At 39.5% G+C, this 16,576-nt stretch overlaps 1 protein-coding gene across 2 annotated transcripts in view; it reads left to right on the top strand.

Moving 5' to 3' along the window:
- Positions 1-16,576, top strand: part of FAF1 (Fas associated factor 1) — a 387,381-nt gene that overhangs the window by 229,370 nt on the left and 141,435 nt on the right. For both annotated transcript variants that reach the window (XM_004588662.3, XM_058681408.1), the window contains one exon: positions 6,844-6,939. In XM_004588662.3, the coding sequence (XP_004588719.2) occupies positions 6,844-6,939 (96 nt within the window). The remainder of the gene's footprint in view (positions 1-6,843; positions 6,940-16,576) is intronic.

Genomic DNA, 16,576 nt, shown 5'->3' with positions numbered 1-16,576 from the left:
TTCTGTCACTACAATTGACAGTCCTACTCAGTGTGCCACAGCACTGGGCCCCAAAGGAACCATATTTTATAAACTGATTTTTAAAAATTAAAACTGTCAGATTTGTTTACTTTTATTACTGAGTCTGTCCCAGGCAGGTTAAGGAGTTTGTAGGTAATTTAACGAAATCTCTTCAGTGATGTATTACAGTCATAGTACATTAGAGCTGTAAGATATTTGAGAGATCATTCAGTGGATTAGTCCCATATTTTTGAAAATGAAACATTAAAGTACCTAATGACCAAGCAAACACCCCATTTACTCTGATCTTCTAGCTCCTGGTGCAATATTCTGAAAATGTCAGAGCTATTCTAAAATTTTACCAAAAAAATACTGTTTAGTACTTTTAGTATACTGTTACTTGAAATCATTTTTATTATTCATCTGTATACTCTCGATAGCCCACAAGTTTGATACTTCAGTGTCTCGTTGCACTTTTTCTTCCCTTCCTGCCTCTTTCTTGTTGCCCTTGCTTCCACTTTGTTTTCGTTAGGAGTCAGAGAGAGACGGTGCAAGTGCCCATGCTAAGCGGCCAGGGCAATAGCCAGAGCTGCAAACTAGGAACTCAATCCAGGTCCCTCGCAAGTGGCAGGAACCAACAACTTGCAAATCACTACTTCCTCCCACATCTCATTGTTCATTAGAATTAGGAGCTAGAACAGCCTTTAATCCAAAGCAATTGTATTTCTAAAAATTCGGTGAAAGTGGGTGACCCTCTTACATTTTTACAAATCTTTTGATTTCTGACTTAATACATGCCCACTGATTTCTCCTGCTTCTCTTCCTTAACATTTACCAGTTGAAACGTACTGTTTTAGTTGAATGATATGAAGAAAATATAGACAGAACTATAGTTAGAAAAGGGAGGACTATTTAAATGGGCACTTCAGATGATTGTGTATATTCTTCTTTGTTATTAAACTAAAATTTGATAAGGTTCATTTCCAAAATGAAATCTAAAGCCATATCCATTTTTTAGACTTTGTAATATCTATTGATCTGGATTGGCATTGTGGAACAGCAATTGCAGCTGCAGCCCGTGATGCCATTATTCTCTATGATTGCCATTTTGAGTCCCGGCTGTTCGCTCCCTGTAGTCTCCCTGCTGATTTGCCTGGGAATGCATGGCAGGATGGCTTGATTGCTTAACTCCTGTTATTCACATGAAAGAGCCATAAAGAGTTTTAGGCTCTTGGCTTCAGCCTGGTCCATCCCTGTTACTGCACACATATGGAGAGTGAACCAACAAATGGAAACCTCTCTTTCTCTTTGTTGCTCTGTCTTTTAAATAAGGAAACAAATGTTTTTAAACAGAAAAGCTCTGTCTTACTTTGCGTAGATTTATTACTGATGTGTACTTTGATAGTTTCATGTGTTCATTATTCATCTAAAGAATATAGGTTCTTTGAGCTTGGGATGTTTTTAAAATGTTGACACATTTCATCTGTTAAGATTGCAAATCTCATCAGAAAAGTCAGTAAGCACTGAAAAGCTGTTGAGCTCGTGATTACTGATAGTGTACTAAATTTTAAATTTGTACTTGAAAACATAAATTTTGTCATTGGCAATTGCTACTGTTGGACTTGTTCCTTAAAGTAAGAGTCTCATTTAATTTTGAAAAAATAAATCCAAATAACTGTAGTTTTTTCTCCTATCACTTGTTTAAGTAGTAATGGTGCTCTATAAACATAGTGTCTGGTTTTAATATGCAACTTGTACAATTGAATAAATGCTTTCTCAATAGTTACAGTTGGTCACATGGAATATTATCAAAACATGTTCACAATAGCAAAGATTTAATTCTAAGTAAAACTTTTTATTGGCCTGGAGGGTATTCCTAAATGAAACTGGTGTTTCAAAAATATTTCTTGGGCCCCGTGTGAGGGCCTAGCGGTCTAAGTCCTCATCTTGAAAGCCCCGGGATCCCATATGGGTGCCGGTTCTAATCCCGACAGCTCCACTTCCCATCCAGCTCCCTGCTTGTGGCCTGGGAAGCAGTCGAGGACAGTCCAAAGCCTTGGGATCCTGCACCACGTGGGAGACCCGGAAGAAGCTCCTGGTTCCCAGCTTCGGATTGGCTCAGCACCGGCCGTTGTATTCACTCAGGGAGTGAATCATTGGATGGAAGATCTTTGTTTCTGTCTCTCCTCTTCTCTGTATATCTGACTTTGCAATAAAAATAAATAAATCTTTTTAAAAATTTCTTTTACTTATGTGAAGCATAGTGGCAGAGAGAGAGAGGGAAAGACAGAAACATCTTTTTTTCTGTTTCTTTTGCTCTGTAAGTGGCCATAACACTTTGGGCTCAGCCAGGCAGAAGCCAGAAACTAGGAACTGAATTTATGTCTCCGCCATATTCTGCGATTCCTATGTGTATTAACAAGGAGCTGGATTGAAAGTGGAGATAGTGGGACCCAAACCAGTGTGTCAGTATGGGATGGTGCAATTGCAAGCAGTGGCTTTACCTATTATGCTTCCATGATGGCTCCAGATGGTCATTTTTACAATGAATGGGAACTTTTAACACAGTTTGCCACTGCTTGATAACTGCTAAGGTATAAACAGATTTGCCCACTGTTGGTTTTTCTTTTCTTTTTCTTTTTAAAGATTTATTTTTATTACAAAGTCAGATATACAGAGAGGAGGAGAGACAGAGAGGAAGATCTTCTGTCCAATGATTCACTCCCCAAGTGAGCCGCAACGGCCAGTGCTGTGCCGATCCGATCCGAAGCTGGGAACCAGGAACCTCTTCCGGGTCTCCCACGCGGGTGCAGTGTCCCAAAGCTTTGGACTGTCCTCCACTGCTTTCCCAGGCCACAAGCAGGGAGCTGGATGGGAAGTGGAACTGTCGGGATTAGAACCGGCGCCCATATGGGATCCCGGGGCATTCAAGTCCAGGACTTTAGCCGCTAGGCCATGCCGCCGGGCCCCACTGTTGGTTTTTCAAAATCAATGTAAAAGTACAGTGAAAAGGCAAATACTTTCGAAGTGGTAGTATAAAATTTTGAATGTATAGAACCCCTAATAGGATTCTGAGAAGCCTATATTTTTTATAGGTATTACTTCGAGAGTATTAGCATGGTTAATGTATTCCTAATCTTTTAAAATATCCATTTTATTTGTTTGAAATGCAAACTTACAGAAAGAGGAAAGAGAGAATGAGCTCCTCCATCTTCTGGTTTGGTTTATCCTTAAGTGATTATAAGAGCAGAGTCTGGGCCAGGCTGAAGCCAGGACCAGAAACTCCTCTGAATCTCTCACTTTGGTATCAGGGCTCAAACATTTGCATATTTTATATGGTTTTTCTAGGCGTATTAGCAAGGAGCTGAATTGAAAGTGGAGCTGGTACTTGAACTTGCACTCATCTGGGATGCTGGCGTTGCAAACTTAACCTACCATGCCACAATACTGGCCTTGTGTGTTTCTGACCTATTATTGTTATTATTTTTAAGAGATACATTTATTTTATTTGAAGGCAGAATTAGAGAAAGGGTGAGGCAGAGAGAGAGAGAGGGAGAGAGAGAGAGAGAGGTTTTCCATCCACTGATTCATTCCCCCAAATGGCTCTGACAGCCGTGATTGAGCCATCGTGAAGTCAGGAGCTTTGTTCAGTTCTTGGGAGGCAGGGACCCATATGGGATGCCAGGATTGCAAGTGATGGTTTAACCTACACTGCCACAATGGCAGCCCTTCAATAGTCTTCTTTTTGTTGTTGTTATTGTTCCTGTCAACAGCCTCTAAATTTAGTATGTCATGCTCTCACTGGATGCCATATGTCAGGATATAAGTACTCATTATAAAATAACAGAAAAAACAGACCTTCCCATTTGCCTGGATTGTCGTTTGTCTTTTTGTCAAAGATTATTTGGCCGTATCTGTGTGGGTTTCCTTCTGGTGTTTCTATTCTGCTCCATTGATCTTCCTCTCTATCTTTGTGCCAGTACCACGCTGTTTTGATAACCACTGCCCTATAGTATGTCCAGAGGTCCGGAACTGTGATTCCCCCTGCTAACTTCCTGTTCTTCAGGATGGTTCTAGCTATCCGTGGTTTTTTGTGCTTCCAGATGAACCTTTGGATCATTATTTCCAGTTCCATGAAGAATGTTTTGGGCAATTTGATTGGGATTGCGTTGAATGTATATATTGCTTTTGGCAGTATAGACATTTTAATGATATTGATTTTACCTATCCAGGAGCATGGGATGTTACTCCATCTTTTGAGGTCTTGTTCAATTTCTTTTTTAAGTAGTTTGTAGTTTTCTTCAAATAAGTCTCCTACATTTTTGGTTAGATTTATTCCCAAACAAGCCACTCAAGAAATGGGCACGGGAAATGGGCAAACACTTCACAAAGGAACAAACCCAAATGGCAAATAAACATATGAAAAAATGCTCAAGTTCCCTGGCAATAAGGGAAATCCAAATTAAAACATCAGTGAGGTACACCTAACGCCAGTAAGACTGGCCCACATGAATAAAAGCACCAACAACACTTGTTGGCGAAGTTGCGGGGAAAAGGGATCCCTACTCCACTGCTGGTGGGGCTGCAGGCTGGTACAGCCTCTATGGAAATCAGTATGGAGAATATTCAACCAACTCAAATTCAACATACCGTATGATCCAGCAATAGCACTCCTAGGAATATATCCAGAACACTTGTTTTATGAGAAACCAACATGCACTCCTATGCTCATAGCAGCACAATCAGTAATTGCAAAAACATGGAAGCAATCAAAATGCCCATCAACAGAGGATTGGATAAGAAAGCTATGGTTCATCTACTCCATGGAATACTACTCAGCTATTAAAAAAAACAAAATGCAGTTCTTTGTGGCCAAATGGGCCAAACTGGAAACCATAATGCTAAGGGAAATGAGCCAATCACAAAAGGTTAAATACCACATGTTTGCCTTAATTTAAGATGATATGATGTTATGTATAACATGTTATGTTTTGAATGTTATATGTTGTGTATAAACTAAATTGAAGTATAGGTGAGGTGGTCACAGAAGGTGGTTGGGAACTCGCATTTACTTTTAACATATTGGTTACTCATTACTATGTCAATTAATTTCATAATGATATAAATTTTTGCTGATGGTATGTTGGAGCTTTCAATTGACTGGGATGATACTCTGCTGGCTCTGTCTTCAGACCAGAGAGAGTATACCTAAGAAGCCGTTGAACTTGACTGGACAATAAGATGCTGGACTCTATGTTTGGTATACGCTTGCAATGGGGGAATCTCAACTGAACTTGAGCTGTGGTTATGCAACAAGGTGGAGGAATCCACCATGGTGGGAGGGTTTGGGAAGGGGTGGGAGAACCCAAGTATCTATGAAACTGTGTCACATAGTACAATGTAATTAATGAAGTTAAATAATAAATAATTAAAAAATAAAATAAAATAACAGAAAAAAGTTTTGGCATCTATTGTTTGCTAAACATTTCATTATTGCTTTACCCACATTCATTTATCTCTATGTTGTGGAGATATCTTCCATCTGCTCGTTCATTCACAAAGGGTTTTGTCCTTTTCACCTTTGAATTGCAGATACTGTCTGTTGTCTTATTCATTATATTATCTGTACCAGGCAGAATCTCCTGGTTCTCCACTTCAGACTGGCTCAGCTTTGGCCACTGAGGCCTTTTGGGGGGTGAACCAGTGGATGGAAGATCTTTCTCTTTGTCCCATTTTCTCTCTGTAAATCTGCCTTCCCAATAAAAGTAAATGAATCCTTTTAAAAACCCTTCAGATTTGTTCATTTTTTGCATGTTTCCTCAGATTTAAACTTCAAATCTCCTTTAATATTTGACCTATAAATAAACTTAAATAGAAATTAGAAATGTACATGTTCACTCATTATATTGATTAATAACAGTTCTTTAGTTACTTATAATAATAAAGACTGAAAAGTGAATATATGATGGATATTATGCTAGGATCTTTATATGCCTCATAGTTTAATAAGCTGGAATAGTGTGTTAAAATGTGTTTTAATGAAAGCATGTAAATAAAATGTACTATTGCTTAGTATTGGTAAGAATAAAATGATAATTAAAAGGTAAATTATGCATTAATATTCACTGAAATGTCATTTATGGAACCACATTGTGACACAATGGGTAAACGTAGCAGTTGCTACACTAACATTCCATGTGGATGCTCATTCAAATCCCAGCTGCTTTCTTTTCAATCCAGCATCCTGTTAATGGGTCTGGGAGCGCGGTAGAAGATGGTCCAAGTGATTGGATCCCTGTGCCCATATTGGAAGCACAGTCGAAGCTTCTGGCTCCTGACTTTGGCCTGGACCAACCCTAGCCATTGTAGCTACTGATTCAGGAAATAAAACTGTGAATGTAAAATCTCTTTCTCTCTCTCCTTCCCTCTCTTTCTAATCAATAAATAGATTTTTAAAATAAAATATTATTGCTATATCCTGAAAGTTAAATAGGTAAATGTCTCCTTCAGCAAATACTCTTCTAGGTACCATTAGTACTTTGGGAGTTAGAAAGCTATTCATTGTACTAATCAGAAAATGTAGTAGTTGTTCACTGGCCTTATTTTCAGCTCATTACAATTTCCCAGGTTCTCTGTCTATAATTTAGTGTGCAACTTGATCTTGGCTGGCATAATATCATTTATATGACAAAATTTTAAATTTTCAAGAACCCTTCTTGGTAATAGATCAGAAATCCTGCTTTATGAACTAGCTTTTAAAACAATAGAGAATACCAGAAAGGTGAGATAATAGTGAGACGTATGTGAAGTTTCCTTACCAATTGTGGATTCTCCTTTTTACAGATGTGTCTTGCAGAATCAGGCCTCTCTTATCCCTGCCACCGACTTACAGTAGGAAGAAGAGCTTCACCAACACACAGCCGGAAGCAGTCAGAAGAGGTAAGCCTGTTTGCCAGCTTTTCATTGAACACAATGTTTGTCCTCCCAGCTGCCTACTTCCTATTCTTTTTAACTACCGCAGCAATGCATTGATGAGGCCAATGTAATGTGAATTAAGTCTTGGTAAATTCTTGAAGGGAGAAATTTTTTGTAAGAGGTCATTGTTAATACTTCTGTTAGCTTCATGTTTCAACAGAAAGAATTCGGTAGGTGGCTTCAAATGGTTTTTTCCTTAAAACTGTCAGGTTAACAGAGGTTTTTGCTTATCTGCTGAGCATAGATGAGTAAATTTATCATGATTGATGTTGGAATTTCTTTAAGTGACAGATCAGAACACCTTCTAGGAGCTATACTTTGTACTGCATATGAGATAAGAGAGTAACATACTGTACTTGTATCAAAATGCTGAGAATTAAAGATGATAGTTTAAAATGATTATCATGTAATGCAAAAATACAGTGAAAGTAATGTACACAAGTTGCTGTAGAAACGAGGAATGGGGAGGTGATAAGGTTGGATGCTTATATATATGGTGTGTGTTTGTGGTCCTGAACAATGTTAAAAGCAATGTAATTATTCATGACTACCAATAGTATTTTTTGCCTAACTCTGACCTTGCCTGTAAGAAAATATAAATGAGAACATGGACGTTACAACTTGATCATCAAACAAATTTTTACTTGGATTCCTACTGCGTGCTAATCAGATTAGTGCATTAACTTTATAAGTATATTCAAAAGAGATCATAACTTCATACTACACAGCAATGCTATTTATGCCTGACTTTCATAGGTGGGAATACCACTGAAAGGATCAAAAGCTTGGGCTGGGCAGTTGAAACGTTTCTCTACTTTCATTCTGTCTGAAATATGGTTGCTTCTTTTTAATTTAATGTATTTTGGGTACTTGTTCTGTAACTACCACAGGAACTATAAAGCCAAAATATTTATGTCAGTTAATGATGTGAAAGAAATACAGAGTTATGTAAGGAAAGTTTCAGTCTGTGATCATCTATGAAAAAGCAACTTCACAATTTTGAATTTTCACATTTTTTTGGAAGTTCCAGAGAAGCTCTTTTTCTTCAGTACAGACCATGTCTTCAAAAAGTTAATAGAAAATGGTGTATCACGAAAAACCTATTCCTGCTGTTCAAAAGATTTTTACACAAAATAAACATCTTGTAATCCCTTTTCACCATGAACCTTTTGAAGTATTATTGTGTTACTGTATTCTACTGTACTTAGTCTCCAGAAATATAAATTTCCTTCCAGGGCTCATACTATGTTTGCAACACTTTACTGTCTAATCCTTGAGAAATAAAAAGAATACTGAGTTTCACTGCTCAGCAGAAATTTTCAGAAATAATGTAATAAAAATTTTCTTTAAAGTGCTTGAATGTATTTATATGGAATACACATACTGTTTCAGCTCTATGGAATAGATCCAAATAACATTAAAAGGTGGCCATCTTGCTCCTACCAGAATTCCTAATTGTTCTATTCACTAAGAGGTGATAAGTAACTGTTTTAAAAGTGACTGTTTTACTTCATTTATTTCTTTCTGTACCTCACCATTATATTTGTTATTTAGCAAAGAGAGGTAAATGTCATACAATGAGAAGCAAGGTTTGTGAGGTTAGAGTGGTGTTGAAAGGCTTTGCCAAGCTGCAACTGTCACTGCCTCAGTAATATCCTACCATCTGGTTATCTGAGATTAGTCTATTATTTTTCCTTCTTTTTCTAGTTATAAAACCACTTCCTCTAGGAAGCTAGTCAGACAAGGCAAGAAACTGTGACTTAGTTGTTATATTATCACAGGATCATAAAGCTGGAAGGGGTTTTTTAAAATCACTTGGCATAACTTACACTTTACCCCCCATCTTCATTCAACTAAACATTTATTCGAGGTATTGTAAATACCAAACATTAGAGCCAGGATGACTTCAAAATATACTCATTTTTTTCTCTCTGTTATGATTCTGCTACTGTTGGCAATTTGCCTTGTTGTTGTGCACCTTAAACCGAAATATGTGTCCTTCTAGCTTCTATGCAGTGGTTCTGATTCTATCCATTTCCTGCATGAATTATTTTAATATAATTAGCATTTTGTTACTATCTTACCTAGAAGCAAAAGGAAATTTTTGAGATCGGTAGTTAAATTCAAGTTGTAGATTTTATGGGTTTTCAATTACTTTTTCATTATCTCTAGCCAAGTACCTATGCATTCTCTTCTTAGTTCTTCGGTGAGGCCATGCAGTCTCCTGAGGACTGGCATCTTGAGATTGTCCAAAGCTCAGCTGATTGGAAGAAGTAGAAGGGCAGCTGAAATGTGACGTTTTCCCACCCCTACCCATAATACAGCTAATCTTAAAAGATTAGTTTTTAGTTTTGACTATAGAAACATATCAAATGCTCAGTATGTGATGACCAGATGAATTTATGTTTCCATATACATGAGCGATAAGAAAGATTCAGGTAGGAGTCAGATGGTATGGGAACATAGATACAAGAGTATCCATTAGGCACATTTTCACTTAAAAACCTTGTTTGCCTTACCTACCTTTGTACCCCCAACAGCCTACTTGGTGTCTGACATGTACCAGACACAGAATAAGTATTATAACAAGAAACACCAGAGTTTACATGCAAATTGGTTTATGAAGAATGAGCCATTGTGAATGGCAGAGTGCTGAGAATCATATTATCTGATTTGTTTATGGGGACAGATAAGTGCAGTTTGATCATAGTGTAGAACAAAATTACAGACAATGTCATGATGGGTTGACAGCTATTAAGTTTTATATGTCACATGGAAAACTTATTTTTTTTTTTAAAGATTTATTTTTTTTTATTGGAAAGGCAGATATACATAGAGGAGGAGAGACAGAGAGGAAGATCTTCTGTCCGATGATTCACTCCCAAAGTGAGCGCAATGACTGGAGCTGAGCCAATCTGAAGCCAGGAACCAGGAGCTTTTCTAGGTCTCCCACGTGGGTGCAGGGTCCCAAAGCTTTGGACTGTCCTCAAACTGCTTTCCAGGGCCACAAGCAGGGAGCAAGATGGGAAACAGGGCCGCTGGGATTAGAACTGGCAACCATATGGGATCCTGGCATGTGCAAGGCGAAGACCTTAACCACTGCACCGTGCCGGGCCCAGGAAACTTATTCTTGAGGGGTCTAAAGAAGACGTTTAAGCGGACATCGATACACCTGCCCATGCACTGACTGCTGTATAGAAACTAAACTTTAAAAGACTGAAGACTGATGAATATGGTGGTAGTGTGTTCTGCTAATAAAGAGACCTTAATCTAACACACCACATATTAACAAAATGAAAGAAAAATACTGCAAGAATGTCTCAATTTATGCAGAAAGGCAGTTTGAACAAATATATTCATGATGAAAACACTCAAACTAGCAACAGGAAGAAACTACTTCAGTATAGTATGAAATACCCACAGAAGATATGATGTCCAATAGTGAAAGTTTAAAGATTTTACCTCTAAAATTAAGAACAAGGTTGGGCACTGCGGTCACATCCGGTACAGGTAATCTCACCTTGGCATTCTGTATTGTGCACTGGTTTTTTGTCTCAACCGAACTTGGCTTGACCCACACTCTGTTCCGGTGCTTGGATTCGCCAGTAGATGATGTGAACTGATTCAGCCTGGTCTGCCCCCAACCCATGCAAAATATATTCCATTGGGAAACTTTCCATGGCCTGTTCTGGGCTGTTTCCTATCATGCTTCTTGCACTTACCTGCCGGGTCTGTGTCCTGCCAGAGGAGTTTCCCAGGCTCCTCCATCAGAACCTCTCCCAATGCCAGATTTCACGCATACCAGGGGGTCAATGAGCCAGCCCTACTCAGTTCACCTCCTGTCCTAGCAGGAACAGTGGCTTTTCCTGACTGGCCTTCAACCCAATCTGGTTCTTACTGTTGCATGTTTCAGCCCAGCCACAGCTCGTCCATACCCACATATGGCTCACACATGGCTCAGTAGGGGTTGAGACCTAGCCTACTCCATCCCACTTCTACCCTGGTCCTCCAGGACACCAGAAGGTGTTGGAGTCTGGCCCGGCTTGGTGCGTCCAGTCCCAGTCCACACTTGTGCCAAGGGAGACTACAACCGTATCCTGATCAGAACGCAGCCTCCATTCCAGCACATGCGCCCCTTGATGGGAACCTTAACCTAGCTAGGGTGTCCCCTAAGGTCCCCAGCCAGGCCTATTCCAAGTCATAGATCACGTGCATGCCAGTGGCTGCTCTGACTCAGCTTGAGACAGCCCCTCACCTGTCCCGACCCCAGCCTTAGATGCTGTGGCTTAGTGTCCCTGGCTCACGCAGACCAGTAGGTGCAAGAGCCTATTTCGGCATGACCTGTGCTCCATGCTGGTTTCTAGTTTCGCTTGTGGGCTAAGGTTTGCTCAGTCCTGCCCAGTACATCCCATTCCATTACCAATTCAAACATTTGCCAGTCGTTGGAACGACCCCCAGGTCTGGACCACATGTTCACCAGCGGGAGCTATGATTCGCCAGAGGAGTTTCCCAAGTTCCTCCAACTTGACCCACTCCTGGACCCAGTTCTCATACATGCCATTGGGTTTCGGCCAGTGCCTGGCATAGTTTGGCCTTCCATTTAACATTGTATGAGCTGGTAAATGTTGCAGCCCAGCCCAGCCCACACGCTATTGAGGATGCACATTCAGGTGCTGCTGCCTTGACCAGTCCAGACTGTTGTCAGTTCTTTACCTGTGATTGATGGCAGGCTCCTTGGTCACACCTAGCTTAGTCCATCATCACTCCAACTCTTGAGCTAACCAGGGGGCTAGACTTTCCACAGGGTTTGACCCACACACATCCCCCACAGAATCTACCCCCAGATATGCTTCTCTCAAGTGCTAGTTAATGTCTTGGTTCTGCCTAATGTGACCTGTTTCCTGATCCATCATCATGTCAGGTAATAGGATATGATCATTCTATATAAGCCCTGAGTCTTGTCTTTTGCATGGACTGGTGTTTGGTGGTCAGCATTGTTCAGTGATTACAAGTTCTTCAAAGGACAAGTTACTCTGTCGTTGGGATTCTTTAGGATTGATTCACATCCCAGAAGCACAATGGGTTCAATGTGGAGCTACCTAGGCAGTGATTCAAAGAACCAAAACCCCAGAGCTCCCGGCCAGGTGGCCAGTAGGCGGAGCCTGGCTCCAAATGGCACACTGGCCACCAGGGGACAGCTCACCACGTGCACGCAGTGGCTGGAGTCAGGAGATGCCCCAGCCTGAGACCCACCAGCAGCCAGGAGGCTGCTGGATGTTTTAGCCCCTGGGTCCAAGGACTCATCCCTCCCCAATCCCATCCCCTGCCCAATGATGGCAACAGGTGGGCCCTGTGCCTGACCAGGCCCCCGAGACTCCCCCCGCCTCTGTGTACTCACCCCGGATGGAGCAGCCCCCGGAGCCCAGGCAGGCCCAGGACAGCTCACCATGTGTACCTGGTGGCTGGAGTCAGGGATCCACAGGATGCTCTTAATGGACAACTCAGAAAAGCTGCCTTCTTATTTTATACAGAAGTCATCATGGGTGCTTGCACAACATTCAGTTGTTTCATTTTTTACTTCATGATTAAAAGAATACAAAAACAATTCAAAAAGCATTGCTATTATTTTACTTCAAAGAAAACATTTTCAGCAAACCATTACTCATTCAAACTTGTAGTCACCCGACTGAAGTGGAGAACTCCATTGTTGGCAGCACATGCGGTTACATAGTGACAAGTAGTTTACTTATATCCAAAATCAATTTTCACCCTAAATCAATATTACTTAAAGTATCAAGAATACAAAATTAAAAAGAAAATTTATAAATGAAAGAAATTTATAACATCATATATCATAGATTCTTTATTAAATCTTATAATCATTCATACACCATCACCTTCACCTAGTACTGATTCAATTGTTTTTTGTTCTTTTGTTGAATGGTAATGAAAAAGATCAGAACAACTCAGCCTTTCTATGAACAGAGAGCCTTCAGAAGAAACCCGTTTTTATCTTTTCAACCTATTTTCTTTCCTAAATATAAGTGCTAACATAAAGTAGAAGTTTTAAACCATTTTTCTCTGGGGGCTCAAAACATTTGTCTCCCTTTAGAAGATGCCCCATATACTTTATGCTTTATGTGGTGGGAAGCCAAAACGCATCATTTCATGTGTTGTAACAGTTTGAGGCTGCATGGTAAGCAAATTTTTTGTACCTCCATGATTGCCATCTGCTCCAAGCCATTTTTTATGGAGACTATCACACATCTTAGAGTAAGTTCCAGGTCAAAAGTGGACACACAATAAGACATTTGGAACCGTGTAGGCTCAGTTGTGCTACTCTGTGCGTTTAGCCGCGTCTCATTGTCTTAAGTTTGCTAAAGACATTTGTACCATAACATGATTGGTAGATTCCATTTCCAGTTACAGAAATCACTTCACATTTGCAGAAAAATAACACCCTCAAGAAAATTCCGTGAACTATCAGAGAGGTGATTGAGTGTCCATACAATGGGGCGAGGCAGCAATGAGGTAATTAAAGAGACATTCTGCCGGGCCTTGCCACGCAGGCAAACACTCCTCACAGCCTTGCTGCCTGAGGAATTGTGCTCATTACACTTTTGCTTCCCACATTTGACACAGTGATGATGGTGTATAAGTTTAATTTCATTAAACCGTATACTTCAAATGATTATGATGATAAATTGTATCATGTTTGTTACAAAAACTGGAAAGAGATATTGGAAAATTTAAGAAGCATATATTACAGCCATTGTAATAATATGTATGAGTTAGGACAAATATAATTATTGAAGGGACTGGGACTATACTATATCATAGATACCACTGTTTATTAAAAACTTTAAGATTCCACTGCAGGTCCTAGCAAAATGTAATAAGTAACAGATAAATGCTCTGACACAGAATGAGGATAGAGTGACTGAATTAAATTGTATATATACATATGTCCAAGGGATAGAAAAGAGGAAGATAAAGAGATTTTTGAATTGGCACTTTACTTGTAATGTATTAGCAACAAAACAGAAGAAAATGCATTTAAGGAATATTTTGGCGGGGAAAAAGTGGGTCTGGCAATTTTAATAGGGTCTGTAGGAAGAGAAATATTTAAAAAGATGCCTAGGGCCTGGCGCAATAGCATAGTGGTTAAAGTCCTCGCCTTGAAAGCACCAGGATCCCATATGGGCACCGGTTCTAATCCCGGCAGCTCCACTTCCCATCCAGCTCCCTACTTGTGGCCTGAGAAAGCAGTCGAGGATGGCCCAAAGCTTTGGGACTCTGCACCCACGAGAGAGACCTGGAGGAAGAAGTTCCTGGCATCCAGCTTTGGATTGGCACAGCATCAGCTGTTGCGGCTCGCTTGGGGAGTGGCCCATCGGACAGAAGATCTTCCTCTCTGTCTCTCCTCCTTTCTGTATATCTGCTGTTCCAATAAAAAATAAATAAATCTTCAAAAAAAAAGATGCCTAGGTTTTGTGTTGAGAGTAAAGAAATTCATTCAATAAATATTTATTACATACTTTTATGCCAGGTTCATGGGTACAAGGTACAGGTTCAGGTACAAAGAATATTGCTATGAACAAACCAGTCTTAGCATAAAGAGATATCTGTGTTTAAGCAAACACATATAATTTCAAAATGTGTATTTCACCATTAACATTTGGTGAGACTGATTTAAGTTTGTAGGCAGTAAGAAACATTGTGATAAAATAAATGGTAAGCCAGTTGCTTTGTAACCCATTCTACATGTCTGCCTTGGATTTCCGTTTTTGTTTTTTGTTTTGTTTTAAATTTTACTTATGTATTTGATAGAGGTACAGCAAGTTAGAGGCAGAGGCAAAGGAAGAGAAAATTCTTCCGTTGCTGGTTCTCTCCTCAAATAACTTTAACAGCCTGTACTGGGCCAGGCCAAAGCTAGGAATCAGGAGCTTCATTAGGGTCTTCCTTGCGGGTGGCTTGGGCAATTTTCTGCTGCTATTGCAGGTGCATTAGCAGGGATAGATAAAAGAAGTGGCACCTGTGTACGCCAGTGGCTGCAGATGGCAGCCTAGCCTTCTATGCTCCAGTTCCAGCCCGGATTTACTGTTTTTAAAACTAAAGTTACTGGGCCTGGCCCAGTAGCCTAGTTTCTTGAATTTTTCCTTTGCCTGGTTGCTGTATTAGTTTTCTTATGCACATTGATATCCATTCTTCAAAGAGTGAGTGAAGTATGAGTACTTGTGTGAAACCTTGAGGTCCTGCTTACTAGTTCTGAAAGCACTGGTCGCTGTCTCCTTTATTTGCCAATAGTATTTGGTTATAGCTTTATTGCATTCGTTACAAACACACACACACACACACACACTCCCACATTCTAAATAAATATATTTTTCCAAATGGGAATATCTTGAAACCTGGAGCCGTGTTTTGTATCGGTATCTCTAGCTTTTAACCTGGTGCCTGGATGTAATAGATAGTTGGTTTTCTGAAAGGCTTGTATGCTTCAAGTATTGGCAAGTTTTAATGCCAGTTATGAAATGTAAGTTTTTGTTTGCTTACCTTTTCCTTCAAGACTTCTTCTGGTTGCTCCTACTCACAGTGAATTAATTCTCTGTTCTGAAGTTGTTTGTCATAACTCTTATCACTCAGTATGATGATTCTGTGTATATGTGGATGGTGCTGCTTGAGAGAACAAGGAATAAATCTTTGACAAGCCTCAGACTGTGTAACACTGAGTAGGGATTTACAGAAATTTGTTGAGTGAGAAAGAGAATAAATGATTATAAAAACCTGCAGAATAGAATCACAAACATCATAGCTGTTTTTTATATTCTGAATCATTGGCTTCTCTGGATTCAATGTTAAAGCATCCATAAATGATATCATGAGACTGTCTATTCTCATCAGCAAACACTAATGAAAAAGGTTGTTTATCTCACATTTCAGAAAAGCTTTCCCTGATCTGTTAGATGACTGATAAGAAAATGTGAAGAGATTGGGAATTCCTTATACATAATTAAATAGCTCATTCTTGCAGTTACTTCAATAATTCATGTTTGAAATATACTTTTTTCAACAAAAATGGATTTTTAGATATTTCTCTTTTGAAGATGTAGTTGTAGGATTTCATTTGGGGTATTCTGTACTTTGTAAAGATTAAAATAATGATTTAAGTAAATATGTGGAGAAAATTAAAATCAATCCCTTAGTATAAAATAAGGTGCAATTGTATTGAAGTTGACTATTATTTAATGAAATCTGACTTTTGAGAAAGAGAATAGATGTATCACAGTGAAATAAAAGGGATCAGACATAGAACATTTCCCCTTTGTTCTCTTCTGTGTCCCCCGAGCCCTGTTCCTAACCTGGCATATCTCAAAGAGAAGCTTGAGTAGCAGGCAGGAGTACGCGAAGGCTAAGATGGCTAAGCTAAGAAAACCCACAAGAAGTTTTGTCACACTCGGCCTTGATTTTTTTCCAATTGCTTATGAACCTGAACCAGCACTAAAAAGGAACTTATATATATCTCGAGTCTTTATCTGTTTAAGCTGTGGTGTTAAACAAAACTTCATGCTCCAAACATTTTATTGCATGGAACATAGGG

This window comes from Ochotona princeps, chromosome 2 (assembly GCF_030435755.1).
Source record: "Ochotona princeps isolate mOchPri1 chromosome 2, mOchPri1.hap1, whole genome shotgun sequence".
NCBI classification, from domain to species: Eukaryota; Metazoa; Chordata; class Mammalia; order Lagomorpha; family Ochotonidae; genus Ochotona; species Ochotona princeps.
This window is presented reverse-complemented; position numbering and strand designations above follow the sequence as displayed.